Source organism: Eretmochelys imbricata, chromosome 2 (assembly GCF_965152235.1).
Source record: "Eretmochelys imbricata isolate rEreImb1 chromosome 2, rEreImb1.hap1, whole genome shotgun sequence".
NCBI classification, from domain to species: Eukaryota; Metazoa; Chordata; order Testudines; family Cheloniidae; genus Eretmochelys; species Eretmochelys imbricata.
Genome location: NC_135573.1, coordinates 131,913,807 through 131,938,884, shown reverse-complemented (window position 1 = coordinate 131,938,884; position 25,078 = coordinate 131,913,807). Strand labels below are relative to the sequence as shown.

General features: G+C 39.3%; 1 protein-coding gene across 1 annotated transcript in view; it reads right to left on the bottom strand.

Annotated features, from left to right (window-relative positions):
- The window catches only part of CDH18 (cadherin 18), a 245,119-nt gene that overhangs the window by 185,592 nt on the left and 34,449 nt on the right, over positions 1-25,078 (bottom strand). The window contains exon 2 of the mRNA XM_077809160.1: positions 2,556-2,850. Coding sequence (XP_077665286.1) covers positions 2,556-2,850 — 295 coding nt within the window. The remainder of the gene's footprint in view (positions 1-2,555; positions 2,851-25,078) is intronic.

The following is a 25,078-nucleotide window of genomic DNA, read 5'->3' as shown; positions in this document are numbered from 1 at the left end:
TTTGTTTTAAATGATATCAAGTCACTTAGAAAGCCTCTTATCAGTCACCTGAAGAGCTATCTTAGTTCAAAGACTGGCCAGTTAAGAGTGGCTGATAAAAAGTGCAGAGCAGCTAGAAAGGATTTATGGTGATATCTGGAGCTGGGAGAAAAGTTAGATACTGTGCTTTAAGCTGAAAGCAAGGTAGTGGAAGGAGAAGGGGCTGAGGGAGAGATTCCAAGTATGGGGGAAAGACTCATGGAATCAAGGCTGGGAGTTGAGATAGAGACAGAGACCCCAGGAAGGGGTCCAAAAGTTAGCAGGAGACTAAAAGAAAGAATCAAGAACACTCGGGGGCAGAAAGACACCAAGGGGAAGACTGACCAAAGGCTTGGACATTCAGCTATTAGGAAGAGAGAAGGGTACTTCCAAGGGGTGGGGGTTAGGGAGAGACTTTTAGAAAGGGGAAAGAATTGGGGAGAGAAACAAATGGAGACTTACAGAATATATCAGATAATCTGTGGAAGAGAAACATGGTGAGGGGGGTTAGAGATGCTGAGCAAGATAGAAGTTGGGATTCTATTGCATAGTGAGGGTGAAAGAAAATCTGAGGAGAAGAGAATGAGTGGGGAAGTGGGAGAAGAGAACCAAGGGGATATAACAAGGGGATTGTTCCGTGACCTAAGGAGGAATGAAACAGTAGGGAAGCGAGAAATGGGGATGGAGCTAAAAGCATTAGAAACAGGAGAAAAGAAGGGGATGGAGGGAGAGATTTAGTTCCTTCTACATTATGATAGTTACTGTGCTGGGCTGGACAGTTAAAATAATCTGGTCTTGCAGGGTAGATGGGAAAGAACTGTATTTAACCAATGGGGCTAATTCACCTCTCTCTTACACCAGTGTAAGTCCATTTACATCAGTGGTGTAATGGCTGTTTTACATCAATGTAAAGGGAGAGGAGAATCAGTCTCAAGTTTTCAAACTGCTACAATCCTGGCTTTGGCTGTTGAATATTTCAGGGACATGATTTAACAGTTTGGTGCTATCTACGATGGTGTGACCAACACACATGCTAATATGTTATATGCTGTATTTTACTACATGCACGTGTTGAAGGAAAATGTGAAGGGGCTAGCTATGTGCCTGGACCACTCCCACAGCAAGGTTAGAGTCACAAACTTGATGAACCCAAGAGACCTATATGTCAGCTGGTTCACAGTAATGATGGCAGGTGATGCCCACCCCCCACTCTACATCTTAAATGCCAGTGAGCCAGAGAATGAACAAACAAAGGACTCCCAGCCCAAAGCAAGCTCTCCATACCTAAGCTTTTAAATGTCCTCAAATTACCTCTCATTAAAAATAAAACCTTTTTCTCTCTGTTTTCCTGACTCGTACAAAGCACCCCTGATTATTTTTTTTGCTGCATCTGGCCCATTATGATGAGCCATCATCATAATTCAGTGTGACTGAATGATGATAAACCATCAAGATTCAATCATACTAGCCTTTCTCTCCAAACATATAATTCAAATAATCACTTTATTATGAGAGGCCAGTAACTCAGTTCACTTTGATATTTTTTCCTGTTGGCATTTATAAACTCCACTTCGCAAAAGTTCAGCTAGACACCTGCTGACTTAAGAAAGAAAGAGTCAGTAGAAGTGAACAAATTATATGTTTTATGTAAATCGACTCCAGAGGGTTATTTTTGTCTTGGACTTCCTGCTGTTCTCTTTTAGAACTAGTGTGGGTAACTGTCCCCAATCACCCGTTAGTGATACAAGGCAGCAGGCTTCAGGAGGAAAACTGCTTACAATAACTGAGCTTTCTAAAACAAAAATATTTTTGGATCTGTCCATCCTGCATGAGAAAAGAAATGTATCTAGCACTGTGCCAAAAAAAAAAAAAATCTAAATCAATGATATTATTGAGGAACCAATAAGTAACAGGAACTGCTAGCATGTTGCTGCTGCTTTAAATATAGCACTGATCAAGCAGCAGCAAAATGCATGGTCATATAATTAATACCTAAGGTAAAACTGTCATAGGGTAATACAAAGCTGAGCTACACTTTATCTTACATTATAAAAAATAACTGAAGATGAACCTGTGAGACTGTGGTCTAAAATAAACTGGAGATTTACTTTTCCTTTCATTTATTTTATTCTTTCCATAAATTGCATAGATTATTTACACAGTCAGATGCCTCTGAAAATAAAGTAAACAGTGTAGTTGTACAGAAATGTAAGAATGTAACTTTTTTTCCCAAACTGCAGTTACCCAGGAGTGCAAAACTATTGAAGTATTTAAGAATAGCACTGCATTTCCTCTTCTGCTGACATGCATAATGTATTGTATGAGTGAACTATGGACAGGCAGATAAAGAAAACTAACATGTGATGTTCAATTTGAAATCTTGCTGCCTTGTTATTACTACAACCTTCCAGCTTTTGTTGACCTTTGTGTATAACTGATGAAAAAGAAAATGCTTTATTATAACTCTGTGAAACAGGAACTGGTAGCTTCACTAATTAAAATTTAGCTGCCTTACAAGAATAACGTATCTTCCTTACCCATTTCAGACATCTCTGGCACAGTAACAATGTAAGGTCCATCTGTAAATTTTGGTGCATTGTCATTGATGTCCTGCACTTTGATAATGAACTCAGATTCAGGCTCGAGTGGCTTGTTCGTCCGTCTGTCAATAGCCTGAGCATGCAGCACATAGTGTGTCTTCTGCTCTCGATCTAGGCTTTTGGTTGAATGGATGTCTCCCGTAGTGTCATCAATAATAAATATAGTTCCAGCCCCTTCTCCCGTAAGGATATACTTGACTGATCCATCACCTTTGTCAGAATTGGAGTGTAGCTGAAAAATATACACAAACACACAATATCATGTAAAATAATATTTAATATAACATGTCATATAACACGATGTAATGCATCTGTATGCTGTTAATACAGGTCTAGAAAAAACTCCTCCCTGGCTGCTGTAATGTTCTGTGCACAAGTTTAGCCAACTCATACTTATTCTGCTGTGGGTTACCTCATCATAACTGATCTGCTTGAGTTCCATAGGGATCTCCCTCCAGTCAGTGAGCTTCTTCAACTCTGTCATGGTACCAGCAAGTACATGAAAACAATATTTCTATCTGTTGCCTTTTTTTAAGGCTCGCATCAAACTGAGTCAGCACTGCTGGAGCAATACCTTGAGCACTGTGTCTGAAATACCTATACTGATGAGCTAAGACAATATGATTAAGTTTTACTTCACTGATTATGGTTCAGATCCAATCACCCATAAGTCATCTAGTATGGCCCCATGCACAATACCATTTGTAATAACTGGAAGCTGGTGATAGCACCTGAGTGACAGATCTCCCCCCTCCCCCCCCCCCCGCCTTGTTTTACCTCTGCCTAAAACATAACTACTTTTTCACTTTCTTCTATTGGAAAGTCACCTAATCTGCTGAGCCCTGTATTATCCATTATAAAGTAATGGAGTTTGAATGGTCTATATCTTAACTACTGCTAGCATATCTATTTAAAATATGTAATTATTTCATCCTTTGAATAGGACAAAAAACAACCAAAAAAACTCCTTGTGAACTTAAATAAATACCAAATTGTATTAAAAATGAAGGCTAAAAAGCTATGTATCCAGGCTTTCCCCTACTAAATTCATAAAAAGGGAGCCTAGAAATCTGTTTGCCACAGAAAAACCATGGAAAAATGCAGAATTTAAGTTTTTACAGGAAAAATCTTTAGTTTTTACATTTAATGTAAAGATAAAAACTGGTAGCTTCACTCACTGCAAGTTATCTGCCTTACGAGAATAACATTTTCCTTACCCATTTCAGACATCTCTGAACTCATACAGCAGAATTCCATTTAGCCATCTTATATTATCAGGCTCAGACAGTCAGCCCCAGGCCACTGGGGCTCAGTCAATATGGAGAGCCAGAGGCTCGGGTAAATGGGGTTCTACTGTATATCAATAAAACACTGTTCAACTAATATCTATACATATTATGGCTAGGGAAAGCAAAGTTCAACATTTCATTTTAATCACAAAAAATGTAGATTTTTATGTTTCTTTTAATTCGAGAATTTTGGGGGTTTTAACCATGGAAAACTAGTGGTTATCTACATTAAAAACAAATCTGTGTTCTCTGGCAGGAGGGCATCATTATTTGATGGGTTGAAAGGTTTTTATTAACATCACCTTGATAAGAGGAGAGTGAATTTTGTACAATGCTGACCAAAGTGAGAATACATTTATCAACATCTGTCCCAATCCTCACATTCTCCTCAAGTGACATTAAATTGGAGAAATAGACTTTATGATTTTAAGTACTGACTCATTCTCATACTCACTGAATTTGCTTGAATAGCACAAATTGTATTCTTCTTGCATGTGTTAGCACTAAATATCTGGCATTATTAACTTTCCTTGAAGAATCTGAGTAAAATATATCGAGAATACCAACAAATGTTATTAATTCAATTAATGCAACACATGGTGTTGCTTTCCAGTTGCCTGTCCAATTTGTGCCTCTCCATTAGTGTACAATTTCCTTTCAAACCTCATTTTAGAAACCATTTTAGGACATAGAGTATAATGTAAAATGAGATAGTTAAGGGAGATTGTAACCTTCTTGTTTATGCTTTGTCAAGTCAGAAGCTGCAGACACTTTCTTATCACCCCTTCTACCTACTTCCTTCTTTGGAAACTCAGTTTTATGTTTGAAAGGCATTTGAGGTTGTGATTTATAAAGGTAAAAGACATATGTAGTCACTTGACGTTTTTCATTGTGGTTCTATCAGCTATGCATGGTTGATGTTGCACATCATTTATACTGTGTTCTGTATGTATTTAACATTGCTGGGGAAAGTCTAATAAAATTAAAGGCCAGATTCTTAGCTGATATAAATCAGCATAGCTCCATTGTAGCCCGTGTACCTACACAGATTGAAGCTAGTGGATGACCTGGCCTAACGATTAAGATCAAATTAAAAAGTTATAAAATTCCATAACTCTGAACTTATTTTTTAAGTCTGAAAAATTAAAAAAAAAAAATGTGTGGGGAGGGAGACAAAGTTGTACTGAGAGAGTGTGTGCGCGCAACCATCTAGTCCTGAAAGGGGATCTTTCTATTTTTACATATCTCATTTTTTATTCCTTTGGGCCACATTCTGCATTCAGATACATGCACATATCTCACAGACTTAAACGGAATTGGTGCTTGTATTATCAAGGGGAGGATCTGTTTATATGTAAGTAATTTATAATGCTCAGAGTGCTCAGCCTTGTAATGCTTATAAACCCAAACCACTCACCAAGTTGGAATTTGCCCTGTGAGAAAACTGGAATATCAGGACCAGGATGTTGGTCCATCTGGTGAAATAGCAAGAATTCTCATGTGCATCATTGCTAATTCCACTTTTATGGATAGATTACTATGTGCCATAATTTTTAGGCCAGTAGAATTTATTTCAGAAAGCACAAGTGGTCTAATTTCTTATTAAACCTGCAGACAAGCTGCATGCGGCAGATCGTTCCAAATCCACCCCTGGTATAAAGCTCTGAAGTCAATGGAGCTCTCCCAGCAATGTGCAGAAGCCTACTCCATGCTATAAGGAGATAACAGGGAAAATTCCCTCCTCATTCTCTTTCTTTAATACTCTGTGTGTGTAGTTGTTGTCCAAGCCCAGAACACTGGTAAGAAATGAACAGACTGAGCAATACAGATTGAATGGGCTCAACCACTTCCTCACTTCAGCTTTGTAAGATTTTTCTGTAAAGATGCCACTACTCAAGGCAGTTCTACTAGTCTACCAGAGAAGGGAACTTTTAAAAATTGTCTGTAGCAGGCTGCTTCTAAGTATGAAATACCTTAGGATATAAAAACTTTCCAAAACCACTGGCATGCTCAGGGAACTGAACAGTATTGGACTGATTTTTATTGTGGGGTGGGGGTGGAGGGGAGGACAGAGGGGAAGAAAGCTTAGCACTAGCTGTCAGAATGAAAATTCAGGTATATTTTCAGTCAGGAGAATCTTGACTCTCACAGGTAAACTATAGGAAGTAAGAAGCATGTACCAGCAATGAAATATTCCTCTGCTCACAGGTGTCAACAAATTATATGCTTGTCCTGCTACATCTTATGTGAAAATTACCCTGCAAGCTATTAAAGGAAAATTTGTGCTGGGATAATTAAGGGAAGACAATGAGTTGGATTACATTAGCAAAACCTGAAACCCTTCAGATTTTCAATTGTGTCTTTCACACTTCCATTGTAAAGCAACTGCTGAAAGAAACTGGCAGAAAATGATTTGGGTGCCTCTTTTTCTGCTTTTTGATATGTTTCCTTCAGTGATTCCCTCACTTATGAGGGAGTTGGTCTTTTCCCCCCCTGCATACTGCTAAATCATCCCCAGTAGAAAAAATGTATCCCTGTGGCTCACAAAGAAAAAATGACTAGAAGATGGTCCAATGGTTAGGACACTAGGCAGGGGCTCTGGAAATCTGGATTTAATTGCCTGTTCTGCCACTGAATTCCTGTGTGACCTTGGGCAAGTCACTTAGGGCTTGTCCTCATGACACGATAAAGTACATTAGAGGGGTGTGATTTATAGAATGTGCTGCACTCTAACTGCCCAACACAGACCTTGCTGGCACACATTAAAAGGCACCTAATTCGTATTATTCTTAATTCATGCCAGCAGTATCTACATGGAGTTTTACCGTAGACAAGCCCTTACTCTTATTTGCCACAGTTCCCTATTTGTAAAATAGGATGTTAGGGTTCTTGGGATACCCAGGACTGTGAATCACCTTGTTAATCCTGACTCTAGAGAGAGGGAATCTTTCTTGTGGTAGCTACATGACAGATAGGTCCACCAGCCTTACAGCCACTCGAGCACTCTCCTCTAGGCTATGGCATCCCTGACGTCACCTCACAGGTTAACAATAGGGACACCACTGTCCCCGAGTCCCTTTGAATTATTCTCCTGTGATATCCAGCCACTGCTACTGGCTACTCACAGAAATTCCAAATCCTCTGCCCCCAAAGGTACAGTGTACCCCAGTTTACCTGTTTCACCTTATACCACTACTCCCGTGAACCACACAGCACTTGTGAACACTTACAAGAAAACAGAAGTAGGTTTATTTAAGAAAAAAATAACTAGAAATGAGAGAAAGTGATGGACGCAACTGGATACAACACGAAATAGCAAAATGCAAACTGGATCTACACTTATCAATAGTTACCTCTCCAATATAATAAAGTAGGTCCTCCCACCCCAAAGTTCAGTCTGTTGCAGAGCTGTCTGGCTTCACAGGAACCACGATTCAAATGTTCATGATGCCTCCTCCCCACACTCCACCAGGTGTCTCCTCAGTGAATGGACCCAGAGTGCTTCTCCCACCCGTGTTATACTGAAAACAGATTTTTTTTCTATTCACAGATAGGAAGAAATCCTGTCTTATTGTAAACTTTCTTTTTTACCTTTAACTTTAAGTGGTTTCAGTTGCTTGTTGTTGCCTCTGGTGGTTTTCCATACAAAATCTTAGTATTCCACAAGGCTGAACAATTGAGCCTTGCACTGAATCACAGGCGAAACAGGACAGTGTGTCAATTCCCCTTTGACTAAATAGGCCATCACCAAGACACATCATCTCCTCGTGACTAATTACTACTCCAATATAAACACCTTATGACTTGAATATTACCCATATATGCATCTCCGAATAATCATGAATCTTGATAAGTTATGCGGTTTCTGTGGATACCTTTCATGTTACTCTTTATGGATAAATACCCTGTAAATTATGTGTTTGGTGTAGTGAGTTTGTCAGGTCTGAGGTTACTTAACTTTCCTAATAGATAACACAGAAAGATCAGATGCCAAGTTACCAACGCTTGTTTGGAACCCTATTTCCACTCCTTTCAATGACTACTATCCCTTTGAGGTCTCTCTATCAAAAGCAGTATCACTGAATCCAAATCCAGGAAGTCACAAACAAGACAACAAACCACAGACATGAGGAAAGAAGAATAAAGAGTGACCATCTTCTAGGTTAAAACAGCTTTAGGTTATTAAAGTACATGAGCTCTGAGAGCCTCTGTGGCACATCTGCCCAAGACATAATCATTTATCCCTAAAGTCCCAGGTTTTTTTGTTGTTGTCCCCACCAAGACATTTTCTTCTCCCTATAAACTCCACAGACATGGTTGCTCATAAAAGAGCATTTCTACATGCAGGACACAGAGCCAAGATTTTCAGAATTGATTACATGATTTTGGGTGTCTCAGTTACTGGGTGCACAAATTAAGACACCTTGGATGAGCCTGATTTTCCAGAAAGTGCTGAGCACCCTGTGTTTTGGAAATCAGGTCCCTTCAAAGAGTCTCAAACAGGGCATCCAAAATCAAAGCACTTAAAATCACTAATCACTTTTGGAAATCTTGGCCATTCTGAGTCCGCTTCTGTGTCTCAGAAAACAAGATGTTTAATTATTCATTTGTCTTGTACTGGACATGACAAAAAATAAAGGCAGTCCTTGCCCTATAGAGATTACAGTCTAATAAACAACATTCTAAACGTTAGAGAAATAGAAAAGTGGGATAACACAGATTTTTTTCCCCTTTCCTCCAAATTGTAAATACACGGAGAGGTTTGAATGGGAGTAGGTTAGTAGATAAACAAACTAGGATTAGGTCATCCACAAATAGATAGGGCAGGCTACATACTGAAATACTAGAAAGTATTTCAATATGTACCTTTCTCTGTAGGTGAGCCATACAAAAATAAAAGATAACATCTTCAATGGTGCCTGCATGACTTAGGAGCCTCAGCTCCATTTTAAAAAATGATCTAGGCACTTAGCAATCAAATCCCCTTTGACTTGAAATGAGACTTGGGCTCCTACATTATGTCGGCATAGCAGGGGAGTTACATCAGCAGGAGGAGCATTTCAGTGTGTACACTATTTTGTCAACAAAACTATATAGTGTAGAAAAGGCCTAAGTCTCTTCTGAAAATGAGATTTAGGCCATGAATCACTTAGGCACTTTTGAAGATTTTATCCAATATTGTTTATTTGGTAAAATTCCTCGACAGGACAAATACAATAAATATTCTGAATCTGTTCACTTCAAGAGGAAGCCAGACAAGTATTGCAGTATGCTTATTTTCCTTCTTTTATCCCTCACTCACCCTATCCCTGTCTTTATTTCTTTAAATGTGTTCCTGTTCTGAGAAACAAGAAAGTGAAAATAATAGCTGAAGAGTAAATCTGAAATATCACCTTTATCAAGTCAGTAGGCTTCATTTCTTGACATATTTAATAACAGTTTGACTTCAAGATGATTTATGATAGCTCTTTCATCTTTAACTGGTCTATTTCTCTAGCGTATGACTGATTTAGCAGAAGAGTGAGCAAGGTGTCCTTGTTTTGTTAAGACAAACATTTTTTTTTCCATTAATGCTATTATATGTCTAATTTTCTTTTATAATCCTCAAGATATCATAAAAAGGATTAAGTTTCTGAAAGGCACAGTGTTAATAGATTTCAGAGTAGCAGCTGTGTTAGTCTGTATCCGCAAAAGGAAAAGGAGTACTTGTGGTACCTTAGAGACTAAAAAAATTATTTGAGCATAAGCTTTCATAAGCTACTGCTCACTTCATCGGATGCATTCAGTGGAAAATACAGTGGGGAGATTATATATACACAGAGAACATGTTAATAGATGTAGTTTAAACTTCTCTTAGCTAATATCAGTTTTCCACAACTAATTTTAAAACCTCTAAATAAATGCCATACTATTTCAGAGACCTGCAATCTGAATTGCTAACTCACTAACTACACCACACAGGGATTTCAGTACAATATTTAAAACCCTCAGATCCGGAACTAGGTTATCACTATCAAGATCTGTGTGGCACCACTGTGTAGCTACTGAAAGTGATAATTTAGGAACAAGCTTTATTTCTCAGCAAGCTGGCTATGCCTGCTTATTTGAATGATTTTGTAATTGTCACAGTTCAGGGCAACTGAACCTGTATTTCCCATGGATGGTTCACCATGGGCACCTACTCTTGGCTTTCAGCTCCCTATCTGTTGCCTCTCTTAGGTGGAGATACGCATCTCTCTCTCCCTTCTGACTCTGTGCTTTCCCAGGCTGGAGAGTTCCCATTCCTTCACTGTGTCTTCCCAGCACAGACAGCTTGCCCTAGAATACCTGCTTCCTTTCCCTTCAGAGAAAGATAACAGTGTAATTGCTACAGATATAAGTTCCGCACAACTCTTCCTAAGCAAACTTTTTTCACTTGTAAGGTACAAAGCACTACAGAGAAAACAGATTAAAAACAATAAAAAACTGACAAGGCGTGCTAATAAGCTTACCAGAAGTCAACCCAATTTTCTGCTATGGATTTGGCAAGTGCAATCTTTTAACCTAGGGGAATCCTTATGGTTACAAGTTCATCAGAGTTTCAGCTCACAACAAGCACTCAGTGTTATGAGGACCCAGTAGGTCTAGTCCTTCCAAACCTCCCCTAAGGATTGGGGTCCTCCATGGACCTGTCCATTTGCTGGAACAGTAAGAAGGCCCTGAGGCACGTTAAACCGCAGGCTTTTATCCAGAAATCCTTTTTTTGACTGTTGCTCCTTGGAGACTCCAGCTGGAACTAGCATATGCATTTCTCCCCAAGGAGGGTGGTTTCAAAGGGTTGATAATGGAGGAAGTACATTAGTATTTCCCCTCTCTACTACAGGAGGATATACAATGCCGCAACTCTACATACTAAATTGCATTTTTAATACAATGTACCCCAAGGTGTTAGATCTAATACAATAAAGTTTAACTTAACTCTATAAAGTTTACCTTAACTCCATATGGTTCATTCGGTATATTGCCAATCGATCACAGTAATAACTAATATGTTATGAAAGTTCTAGTGCTACCTTATGAGGAGAAGGTAAGAATTGCTAGCCAATTTTATTAAAGCAAAATGTAACCATTGGTAGTCCCACTTGTTTGTGATTTTTTTTTTTAATATTATACACACACATACACACACCTACCTAGAAAAAATGCTAATTTGCATCATACTAATGAAGGGATCATAATAAATACAGTAGTTATTTTACTATGGGGGTTGATTATTTCAAGCAAAACATGATGTGGGATTTTTTTGAACTTTAAATTTTTGGGGGGAACATATTTGTAGTAATTTAAATATAGTCACCATAGTTAATTAACCACAAAGAAGGAATTGGTTTCAGTGATATATTTGAATACGACAGGAAGGATGGTCCTGTGGCTAGGGTGCTAGCCTAGGACTTAGAGACCCATACAGTATTTGATTTCTCTCTATACCAAAGACAGTGTGTGTGATCTTGGACAAGTCATTTAGTTTGTCTGTGCTTGTGATCCTCAACTGCACAGTGTGGATAACAGCACTTTCCTCATTCACTATACCCCCATGAAGTAGGGATGAGGGCCAGATAACTACCTTAAGTATGCCTGTGCAACCTCAATGTAGCCCCTTGTGTGTCTGTATTATAATACACTCTTTAATTACATGCTCACACAGTATTATTCCCCAGAGGAGTCCCGCCTCATTCAATGCACAGAGTAGACAGTGCTCAATTAACATGCAGATATTCAATATTTTGTTTTATATTCATTTTTCAAGATGTCTGCTTTATTACAAGGAAGATAAGAAATATTAATTTCCTCAGAGGCTTTTCTATGGTGCTCATTACTACAGTATCTGAATACTTCAAAAACATTAATTAATTTTCACCAAACGCTTGTAAGGTGGGGTAGTTGTATTATCCCCATTTTACAGATAGGGAATAGAAGCATGGAGATTAAGGTAAAAAATGTCCACCAATTTGGAGTGTCCAATTTGATATACCTAGGGCCTGATTTTTCAGAGTACTTGGTATTATATAGCACTTGTATATATTCAAGCACAGTCCCATTAATTTCAGTTGAAACTGTGAGCAACTCAGCATTCTGCAAATCAGACCCCAGGGTCTCAAGTCAGGTATCCGTAAAATGAGGAAAATACAATTAGTGAAAGGTTTGGTTTAAGTGACTTGATTCACATTTCATAGGAACTCTGTGGCAGAGACAGGGATAGAATCAAATTCTCCAGGGCAGCATTAAAGTGCCTTAACCATGAGACCATCCTCACTCTTCCTGAAATCCCCTGCCTCATTCACCATACAACTTCCAACTTCTGCAACATATAAGGAAGGGTTCCTACAGACAACAGTCTCCTTTACCACACAACCCTGATTCATTCCAAGAGCAGGTCCATCCTGTGCATGAAATGAGGCAGGGATCCTGTGGCAAAAAACAGCGTATAATTATGTAATTAAAGGCTATCATAACACATATGCCAAGGGGGCCAAATTAAGAAAGACAACCTTAATTGTGGCATTTGCTAACTTTTGAGTGATTCATAAAATGGGGATGTGCTCACCCCAGATTGGCTCACTGGCTCTGTCCTTCTCTTGCTACATCTGCCCCCTGCACACTCAGCCCCTGTCCTTGGCAGCTGGGTGAGGAATGGAAGGGGCAGGACCAGCCACTTCTCATGCCAGCCACTCTGGGTCACGGCTCTGTGCAACAAAGCAGATGTCTGAGAGAGACTGAGACAGCCTTGTTGGGGAGATGATGGCAGGCTGCCCCTTTCCTGCACCCAGCTGCTGTGGACATGGACAGAGCAAGCCAGAGCCTCCACTCCCCAAACATGTTTCTGGCTTGCTTAGCCCCTATCCCCAACCACTGGGCCTGGCTGGGGGGCAGCCCACCACTGCCTCCCCAATCAGGGTCTCTCAGGCAGCTGCTGCACTGTACAGAGCAGTGACTCGGAACGGCCAGCTTGAGCCATATGAGAAGCAGCTCCCTTACGCTCCCTGCCTGGGCCTGGCGGCTAGGGAGAGCACCCGAATATACCAGGCGGCAGGCACAGCAGGAGGACAGAGTCCCTCTCCTCCCCTCCCCCATCCCCAGGTAACATGAGCTGAGGAGAGTGTGGCAGCCCCGGGCTGGGTGCAGTCACTGAGCAGAGGAGACATGTGGGACTGTCACGTGTCCTCCCCTTTAGATTGTGCCCCCCCTCCCTCCGGTATGGGGAGGCATGAGTCATCTACTCTGACTTTGCAAATTTAATACTATTCTTTGAGCTCTGTTTGCCTGGGTGTAATTTCCCAGGTTTTTTGTTTGTTTGTTTTTAAAAACAGTAATTTCATCACATGGTATTATCATTGATATCCACATGGGACACCACCAGCATTGGGACTTTCAGATCCCACACACAGCTCCCCACCAAATGAGCCAGCACAGTCACCGATAGAAGCAGTACATTATCATCCTCCATATGCACCAGAAGTAGAGGGTAAGATCCTTTGCCATTGTGGTTCACAGATACTTGCTGACAGCAGAGAAATAACGAGAATCAGGAATTCTGGATTTTATTCTGGCCTCCAAGGGTGTGTGTGCTCTTGTGGGCAACAGATTCTTCTGCCCACTCCCCGCAAGCTTAAAGCCTTTCTGCCTCTTCCCCTCTCATCCTGTCCCTATCCCAGTCCTGTCTCTTCCCTTCCTCCTCCCAGTCCCATTCTCCACTCCTCAGGCTTCTCTTCCCAGCCTTAGTGTCCTCACCCAGCCAGTGCTAGTATTCCCCTACATACTTCCCATCCCAGTTGCAGCCCCTCCTGACTCCCAGTCTTCCCCCACCACTCTTAGTCCCCAGTTCCTTGTCCTAGTCTCTTTGCCCAGGCAGTCCCAATTTTCTCCCTGCATCCTAGTTCCTTGTTATATCTGTTTCCCATTCCCCTCACACCTTGTTCCTTTCGCCACACATACTGGTTTCCAGTCACACTGTCATTGCTTAAGCTAGTCCCAGTCTTCCCCTCATGCCACATCAGATTTTAGTCCCAGTCTCTCTCCGAAGGATCCTAGTCTCACTCTACTCCTCCTAATTCCTCCTCAAGGACCAGTTCTTGACCACTCCACATTCCAATCAGACAACTTTCTCCATCCCGCTGACCAGGCATCACTGGTGGGACATTGTGATCACAGGAAAGACAGGCTCACATTCTCAGTTCTGAATCCCAATCCTCAGCAGCCCAGATCAGAAATTGCAGGGAATGTCTATTCAGCCCTACACAGGGATATGCCCAGTATGGAGAATTCAACTGATACATTTTAGCAAGACTCTAGTGAGCAGGTGTGAACTGTTATTTTTCCAAGACTTAAAACTTGGCCAAATTTGGACAATTTTTTCATGGAGAGCAAAAGGTTCATCCCTGGTACTTGGATTACCCCTCCCTTGCCAATTTTCAAGTCCCTGCCCCAAAACACTAGAGCTTTTCAAATTAAAGCTAGATTTTTTTAAAAAAACATGGGGAAATAATATTTTTCCCTCTCTAAGCTCATTCTCACCAACAGTTGGACCATTTTAGCTGGGAGGAAAAAACTTGAGGCAAAAATGGAAAATTTCAGCCCATGTTTGGCAAAATTATAAGCAATTGAAGACAGGGTCTTATAACAGGAAGTATCAGGCAATATTTCATATTAGATATCAGCAGTGCTACCAATACTGCCTTTAGTAGAGTGGTTTTTCACGTTGGGATTGGTGTTACAGTAACAAAATTAGATGGAGGTTATTAGAGTTGAACAATATTTTGTGGCTGGGTTCCAGTTCAAGTCCCTGATTAGATGTTCCTCTAAAACAAAACAGAAACAAAAGCCTTCCTCAGATAGGCCTGAAGTACTGCTTTGTGTATCAATGAAGATGAAAAGTTTTAACTCATTTTGATTCTCACTACATCCAGTGAATCTCTGTTGGGTACTCAAATAAACAATGACATGCATACAAACAAATGAAATTACATACACACCTAGGCTTGTTTTCTGAGATTTGCTTCAGTAAGCTCACTAAGCACTTGGGGAAAACAAAGAACTGTTCCCCTGACAGTCTCTTTCCCCTAGGAACTGCCTCTTATAAGTTCCTTCATTAGTAATAAAGTGCAGCTGCCTTCAGTAAATCAGGCTCCAGAGGGATGCAGGTGTCTTTTCTCTTACCTTCCCTGTGTTAAGAGAACTGCATTGGAGTCTACACTAATGGTGCTTCCTTCTGCTGGGTAGACTGGGTCAGAGGGTTACAATGATGTGAGGGGCAGCAAAGCATCTGTACCCCCAATCACAGCAGGGGGTGGGAATCGAAAATTGTTCCTAATTGAGATTACTACTTTGAATTCGAGTAAGGATTCATGCGAGTTTAGCTATTTTGTGACAACAATATATTTTAACAAATTACATATATTACAAATTTGTATGAATTTGAGATGCAGGAAAAGCTCTCTAATGTTCACTTTATATTTTACAGAACTCCAAAAATACTTTGGGTTTTGTTCCACTAGAAGCAAACTTTAAAATTTCTTCATTCAAACAGCATGTGTCCTCCTAATCTACGATTTGCCATTGTTAGACAAGGCTCCCAGCCAGCAACCGCTTCCAGCTTTCCTTCTTCAGCATTCCAGAGTTTATTTTTATCCTGAATTTGCAAACAAATGGTATTGCTGTTTCTTCTTTAAACATGCACGTGCGCACACACACACACACACACACAAGAAAAAATGTGTGTCCCCTAACCCATACTCACAGCAGAACTCTATTCATCACAGCACAGCTAACAAGGAGTTAATAAACCAAGGCTGATTTATCCATGCTACTAAATTATATGCAGTCCATTCCACCTTTAAAATAATATTATATTTTCAGATTACCATATGCTAAAATATATTTTATCCCACAAGCCAAGTCCAAAATTCATTTAATATGAATTAACATTAAAATGATAACACAACCTCTTCTTAGAATAAGTAAATTAATAATTAGAATAAAATAGAACATTTCACAATGCCAATTGCTGAGCTTTAGTTGTAATGTATTGAGGCTAATTTCTAGTTTCCTCAGTATCCATCTGGAACAAAGCGACACAGCTAAAGTCCAAGTAGTAACATGGCCGTTCAGTTCCTTAGAGCTTTAGATATTAATGTAAACAGGTTAATCTGGCTAAAACCAGATTAGTTTTGCAACACTAAATTGCATCTGTAGCAATTACATTCCACATACTGTGTTATAACTAATGCACATGTTGCTGTCCCTTTGGAAAGTACAAGCAACTCAAGCTGTGGGATGAAGATCTGTACTGGAAACTGTTTGGGAAGCGAACTGGAACCAATATAAAATGAACAGGAAAAAAAAACCTCTGAAAGAAGTCTCAAGCAGTGATAGTGTTTGTCGTAAAAGAACAACAGCAAATATATACATCAGTGAATTAGTCAGTTAAATCAATCCATTTGCAAGGAGTTTCTTTATTTCCTCTATTTTTATTCTGATCCTGCCACTATATATTTTGGATCCCCTATTCTCTTCAGACCTGTGAACAAACACATTCTTTCTGCCCAGGAAAAAGGCGTTGCTTCCCTTAAAACTGCTGTCATCGCTGCTCCGTTAACCAGATAACATGTGGGTCTACTATGCTACTTCCAGAGGTCAAGCATAGTACTACCATAACATTCTTATCCCCACTGACCCAAGAAGGAAGAGTCCCAAGGTTACTCTACAAGCTGGATCTCCCACGCAGATTGCAGCAATCACATGAACTATTTTTGACAAAGAAAGGGAGTAACTGTAGACAATGAATGCATACATAATGCCCGCTAACTTCAGACATGCATACAGTATTGAGGGCAACTTCTGTCCTTGGGTATGTATATGAGGTTCCTATTCATTTTGTGTTTCTCTAGAAAATAGTCAAAATATAGATATAAGGGAAATTACATTATAATAATAATAATAAATTAATAATATACTAAATGGCAAATCTTTTGCTCTCTCTTTGGTACTCGTGAGAATACTGATCATGATGACTTCTTTTGATACTTATGTAGATATAATATGTAACTTCACAGAAATGCTCCTGTAATGTACCAGTGAGGTTAACAACCACATACAGAATGCTACCAAATGAGGCATATACTGCATAATCGGAATCTGGCTTGATGCCACTAAGAGTGCATTGTCTCCATGCAACTGAGAGCATCCTCAGACTTCCCCAGTGAATCTCTTCCTTTGGCATATACTACAAAATCTGATTTAATGAAATGTACTGCTGTGGGCAATGTCACACCTTTCTACTGAATTCTCAGAGGGAATCATTAGCCCAGGAGATAACTGTGTTATCCATAGTGGTGTTCACAAATTGAGTCGGAGCTACTCAAACACCCATGTCAAAAGGAGGCTGAAAACACAGAATTGCAATTGCCCCCATCTGGTGAATGGGCTTTCTGAGATAGAAGAAAATAATTGGATCGCAATCATCCAAGAAAACACAACAGAAACTGTATTAACTTTAGAGTATAACACAATAGCACACCAACATCTGTTTTTGTGAGACGTATCCATTTAAAGTCCACTCCTTTCCTACTATTTTTGGGGAGCCTGGGTAACGGCTGGAGTGTGCAGATGCATACGTAATGGAGTTTGAAATAACTTCTAGAGCATAAAAGCTGATACAAGCCGTCAATGATACTCTTTACTTTGTTCCACACACACAAAAAATTGATATTAAAAGGAAGACCACTGTGAGAATGACTCAAGTGAAATACAGCCTGAAAATAAAATAGCAAAGAAAATAGTATTTAATGTAGTCAGCGGAAGAAAACTGAAATGCTCATTTATTAGACTGCTTTAACAAGAGTACCTTTCTTTTAGAAATAAAATGGTTGTAGATTCAGAAGCTACATCTACAGTGCACTATGTGTACAGATCAATGTATAAGAAAACAAATCTCTCAGTTATGTTAAAGTTTTTGTGTGAACTCTCTTCATAGTAGTAGGTTTTCATTTCAGTTATGTTTTTATTTGTGTGAGATGATGTGATGAGCATTTAAATGTACTATTCACAAGGATAGGGCCCTTTACAGCAGTTTGGATTTAAACACATGCTTCTTTTGTTCAGATGGATCTTTGTACAGCAGGATGGCCACTCTGCTTGCAGAATCATGTGCCCAAAGAACATCTTAAGTATGTCACCATTAGGCCAATGCATTTTTTTGCTGGTTATATGGCTAAATGCTCAGAGTATATTGAACTATTAACTGAACATAATTTTGTTCTGTTTGGGAATTTGTTTGAAAACAGACTATTTTTAAATGAATCTCTGTGTTATTCAGAATTGTTTGAAAATGATATAATGTGAATATACTGCATTTCAGCCTATAGCCTGCTCACTTCCCGAGCTGCCTGAGCATATGCACTATTGGTTATTCCTGAGATGTAAGCAGTTACCTTAGTTACAACGTATTGCTTCTTTTTTCTGAGTAGGTGAGGGTAACTTTAAAAAGGAAGAGGAATTATGAGACTTTACAGAGTAAAGGAGATCACAGTTTGTGGAGTCAGGGAAAGTTAATCTGGGAGGATTAGGGAATTTTAGGATATTTTAACTCTTTTACTTTCTGGGCCAAAAGAACGACACCACTGCTAGAAAAAATAGGCCATCATAACATATCTGGGGTCAGATTTAAAATTAATTTTCTATTGTAATATTCAACCAAACCAGCGGTCAAAGCTGTGAAGGGTCTTGTCAGAGTCTTGCCTGGATGATTTGTAATTGTCCCTGTACCAGGACTCTGGCCAGGGGTTTGAAAGGCTAGCTACAATGGTTGTGGTCAATATCCTTGCCCACTTTATTTAACTGTGTTATTGTTAGGGTTCTGGCTTTGAAATTTGGGAATTCAATCTCTCCCTGTGATACTGTACAACAGCACTCCATATCTACTGCATTTATTTAATTTAGTAATCTCCAATTTTTTTTTCCGTCACCTACCACCACACACCACACTCGCTGTCATAAACAAATTAGTAATTGCAGTAGTAGTACAGACCCCCACTCATAGTTGGTAAAGCCAACCAGATACCCATAATACCATGAATCTGACCAGGAGTCCAGGCAGCACATCAGTGTCTTTGGATGTATGATGTTCTTAAGCAGAAACCCATCTACAATAACATCCATTTACCATATACTACAGGATTTTTTTTTAAAATGCACTGGTCTCCAGTATTCTGTGATATATCACCATTCATCACAGTCATTGACACTCGACAACTGTAGTCTGTACATGGGAGATTCAGAATTGCTCAATATTGGTATAACTCTCCTCCTGCTGAAATTACATGCGAGTTTTACCATAGATTTCAATGGGAGAAGAGGTAGACCAATGTTTGAGGACTTTTGAAACTCCTACCTTGTGTGTACATGCACCATCAAACTGATAAGGGTTCATTAAAGAGCTGCAGTAGTCTATGTCAGGATTCTGGGGATCAATTCATTTCCACAGTTCTACTCCTCCATTGTATTAAGAATTGTTCTATTTGCAACTGCTTTACTGGTCATCCACACATACAATGTACAAGAAAATTAGCAGTGGAAGGATATAGGGATCTGCCACAGACACATTTTGACTCTGTGGAGACATTAACAGAGAGTCTTACAATGGACACTACCAGCGTAACTTCTTTGTCACAATGTGTTTCTTTGTCACTAGCAGCAAAGCACAGTGTTATTTTGGAAAGACACAGCAGTCTCTTTTTCTTTCAATTGTTTCAACACATTTCAGCTGCAGACACAAAATTAGTTTTTCACGAACATTGGTACATGTGTAGCTGTACACCACCCCTCCACATACAGCAGTTTCTAATTCCCCAAATGCTCACAAAGTTTTTGTCTATTTGCTCAGGTCTGCTAATGATTATTGGAATATAAGCAGTTTTATTTTGTTTTAACCAGAGCTGGTAATGTCACATGTTTTTAATGCACCGTGAACACTTTATTGAGGCCTCCAGGTCTCAATACTTTATCCATGTGACAATGTGAGTCACCCACTCCTTCCCTGCCCCTGCACATAAGGGTGCAAAGATAAGAGAAATGTACGTGATTTGTTCATTTAGTGATTGTAGTTCAAATGGTAACTAACTAGGAACCATTTTAATTTATGGACTCCATTAATTCAAGATTTTGAATAGGAAAAATATTATGCAGAATGAGTGCAATAAGAGTTGCTTAGTTTGTCCAACTCCCTTTGAGACACTGATGACCGTGAAATAAGGAACAGAGGATCTTTGAGATGACAGTATCAAATGGCTTCCAGTTCACTAAAACATGAGGTTTGTCTGTTTTCATACGATAAAAGAGACATGCCTTTTACAACCTGATATGAAGAGTCTCCAGAGATGATTACTCCAGTTCCATATCAGTAAAACCGTATGAATCTTTTTTTATAAATATAGTAGATAATATAGACATGTTCAAACAGACAGTGAGGGAACTGGACATTTGCTGGTAGCCAAAAAGGTAAAGACAGAAATAAATTTAAAATATATTATGAGAATCTGTCTCCTCCCCTGCTACAGATCCCATAACAATTCAATTTAAAGGGATTTTTCCACTTCAGTCTACTCTGTATTACATATTACTTTTATTTTCACTTTGCTTGTTAAACGTTCTCTGGCTTTTAAAAGTTACTTTAAATTATTTCCAAGTCACAGGATGATAAGATCACAAAATTTAGTGGTGAAGATTTTGACTCTGTAGCCATACACAGAAGATATAGCACTACAGAGGTGTTTTGGTTATGGTTCTGATACTTCACTTTTTTCATGTGGCACACGAGTAGTACCTTTGCTGGGCACAGTTTAGATGTATACGGAAATTGCTTCAGTCTGAGGTTTCCATTCAGCACGTCTCCTTTACAATACTGTATATCTTTTGCTCCCTGACATGATCACTTTCCTGCCTCTTCCATCATAGCACCCTCATTGTTTGATATAAATCCAAAGACCTGTGTGGCCTGGGAACAGAGTGTCATATTATCATAGTGAAGAACGGTGATTAGGAATTACTTTAGAAAGTCACCTGTGCCTCCTGCTCAGGTGTTTCCTGATAATGGCAAGGAGGTGAACATCAGCTATGCTATTCATGACACCTCTGCTGGCTATTTCAGAGAAACACCAGTGTTGTTTATAAATGTTCCTCACCAGCCCTCTCAATAAAGGCAAGATGTGGTAATGATAGTAATAAAGGAGTGACACAAATGTGGCTACTGTTGCAACGATAACCATGTTTATATAAACCTCATTCAAAGGCTGAAAAAAATTGCATACTCAGTGTTTCTTCTGAGATTTCTAATACCCAATCTGTTTTAGCTGAATCAGAGAAAAACACAATAGCTCTGGGTGAAGCCAGGAAATTCCCAAGTTTGCAGAAATAATCTCCATTTCCCTGCCCCCTCCAAAAAAAAATGTTAACCAAGCTTCTTCTGAACCTCAGCAAGAGCCACATTCTGTCACATTAGATGTGGGGTGAAGTGAAGTGGGGAGGGTCTGAGAAGCCTTTTCCCATCCTCCCTTGAGCAACCATGTGAGAGCTAGGCAAAACTGCAGTGTCAGTATTCAGAGGAAGTCAGAGACTGCTCCTGCTCTCCTCCCCTGGGGATACATAGCATGCCAAATCAGGTGGGGAAGAAATAAGGACGTTTCTGATGGCTACAACTATGCACTGGCTTTCAGAGGGGGAGTAAGCTGCTCCCCCTGAATGCCTCTTGGAGGTATATTGACTCCAAGTCTTCCCTGTTGTGGCAATAATGCAGGACTCTGCCTACAAGACACAATCAAACTTCAGATGTTTAGATTTGGCTCAGCACAAGTGCTGATAATGATAATGACAACATATTATGTTCCAGTAATGCAGAAAATAAATGGTTTCACAACTATTCATGACAACTAAATAGACAAGGGACACAAAGAAACAAAATGATGTTTCTACAAAGGGGTGTCTATTGCATGCTCAGACCCACAACTGCACAAAGCAAATGTCTAACTGTGCTCCTATGTGAAACATTTTACACATAAAAATATCTGCTTCTCTCTGCAAATGTGGGTTGTGAGTGCACAATGTGAACAAAAGCACTGGTATTGGCAGAAATTAGGTATCCATATCTGAAACCACGCCCTAAAATGTATACTTCTAACTTCTGATATGCTGGTACTTCTGAACTATTGCACTGTTCAACAAATCTTCCGCCCATAGTAAAGAACTGAGAATGTGCTATCATGAGCCAGAAAGGTAGATCTTCCACATTCATCAACAATACTAAAATACTTGAGGGGGGGATTTGTTTTTTTTTACAGGGACATATTGGTTCTAAGTTTCTCAGTGAAGCAAGATTTTAAATTCTTCACTGCCCTAATGTGGAGTCCATGGAAAGTCTCAACCAGAAGCTGGTATTTGAACTTCCCCTGGTCTGACTGCAGGTTGACTGTACCCCGGTCATGTGGTAATTTCATTACGGAGATTGACACACACACAAAAAAGCAGGTTGAGTCAACCTTCCTTTCTACTTAGTTATCCTCTTGATTAGATTTAAAAGCAGTGTGGTATTCTGAGAGTCTCAGAGATCCTTGCCCACCCAGTGGCCTCAATTCCATACACCTAGGTGTATGGAATACACAATATCACATTTTCCTAGTCATATTTTTCATACATTTTTGGTGTGTACCTTTCTCCTTATGATGATGCTGTCCAAAGATAATCAAAACCAAAATCCAAATGGGACACTCTTTCATCCCCTTTTGCAAGTACCCAAGGAAGTCCATTAAATCCCTAATATACAGCACTGTTGTTTGTGGTCATCAACTCATTTTCAGTTCTATCTTGACCCTTCTTCAGAAGCAGAGTTTCCTAATACATGAAACACCAAAAATTAATTACCAACACTTGGAGAACTGCATCTTCCTCTACTTGGTGTGCTTGGCAGTGTCTGCTCAAACATCAGTAGCAAAGTCATCTATGATCAACATTTCAGTGGTTTTACTTCCCAGAGATCCCCTAATCAACGTTCCAGCAATGTAGGGTTGTATTGCCTCACACTGTATTCTGCCAAAGAATAATATAAATTAAGCACCTTAAGTATTACAAAGCAATGTGGGCTTGGCAAAATGACAGGTACATCAATATCAAATACCTCCTTTTTGAAGATTCTGCATATGATGAAAAAGAGAATTTTAATACAGTTTGTTTCCAGAGATTATTGCACACAGTATCGGTGTGTACTTAATCTGGACACCTCTCCTATTCATTTAATTAAGACTTTCACAATAGACCTTTAAAAAATTAGAGGAATCTTGTAGGAAGGAATCTTGTAGGAAGTATGTTAATACTGTGCTGACGTGGCGGGGAACAAAGCGTCAAATTTTGATCTCATATCACTGTTATTTTTACCAATATGCGAAACAGCAGAATCAGGCCCTAAAAGTATAAAACCTATGGATGAAGCAGACATATATCTTTTGTTTCTGGGGAAAAGCTTAGGATCTTTAATTGCAGCCATGTAACTCAAAATATCTACTGCATACAGGTAAATTCTCTTAGGTAAATAGGGTATCCTACCTAGACTAACATAACCAGTGATTTAAAAGGTTACAGTGACATTCACTAATCTTCTGAGAACATAGTAGAAAAATAGTTAATAGAGCTGATTGATACAATATGGACTACCAATCAAACAGCCAAGGATATAATGAAATCATCGTTTTTTAAGGGATTTTTTTTTCCCATTTTGCATTCCTAGGTTTTTCATTTCCTTTTGGAGTTTTAAAACACTTATAAACAAATTTTGCTACGGCTACAGGCAGCACTATTGGCTTTCAGGATTATAACTCCATCCTGAGTGACCCTTTGTCTAAAAGTATATTGTAAAGCACTCCACTAACCCACCCAGTGGTTGGGGTGGAAAGGACTCTATGCTCTTAATCTTGCAAGGTGCCAATTACTCTGGCTCTGACCAGTAAAGCATTCAAGCAGCCGTTTATCTTTAAGAACAGAAGTAGTTCCACTTAACTGGACCTATTCCCTACTTGATGTGAAATACATGCTTAAGTGTTTTGCTGCACTGGGGCCAGAGTAGTCAATACCTTGCAGGATCGAGCCCTGTACATAAAAGATATTAGTGTGTATGAATAAGGATTGTCCACTAGAGATGTTTCTTAACAGAGTTGCCAATTCTCATAATAGCTGGTGTTTTTTTAAACCCCTAACTGCAGAAGTCATGTGACTATATGAATACCTCATTTATTATTGTTAATAATAAATAATAATACATTATTATTAAATATCATTATATTTATATATTTCAGCAAATGTTATGCTTTTTTTTAGACATAACTCTAGTTTTTAACATTTGCAGTGGCCAATTGGTGTTTCCAGCATAAAAATCTGGTTTTCTTCAAATGATTAATTTGTAACTACTCAACTGGGTGCCTTCAATACTAAAGTATCATCTGAAAATGAGAATGACTTTTTTTGTCTGATGCTTGTACTGTATAGCTGCTGTCAGATGTGGAGAAAGAGATACTGGGAAGCTAACCAGAAGCTCTGTATGACAGGAAAAGAAAGCAAGCACCAAATGCAGGAGATAATTCATCTTGTCTGAAAAATGTATAAACAGATTGTTGAATGATAAACTACATATTAATACTCTAAATTGTATCAATGCAAGAAGTTTGCATTTGTTGTGGTTTTATATTGTCGTTGCATTTACCACTGTATACCCTTTCCACCTTGTCATAAATATAAAGGGAAGGGTAAACCCCTTTGAAATCCCTCCTGGCCAGGGGAAAGCTCCTCTCACCTGTAAAGGGTTAAGAAGCTAAAGGTAACCTCGCTGGCACCTGACCAAAATGACCAATGAGGAGACAAGATACTTTCAAAAGCTGGGAGGAGGGAGAGAAACAAAGGGTCTGTGTCTGTCTGTAGTCGTCTTGGCCGGGGATAGACCAGGAATGGAGTCTTAGAACTTTTAGTAAGTAATCTAGCTAGGTATGTGTTAGATTATGATTTCTTTAAATGGCTGAGAAAAGAATTGTGCTGAATAGAATAACTATTTCTGTCTGTGTATCTTTTTTGTAACTTAAGGTTTTGCCTAGAGGGGTTCTCTAT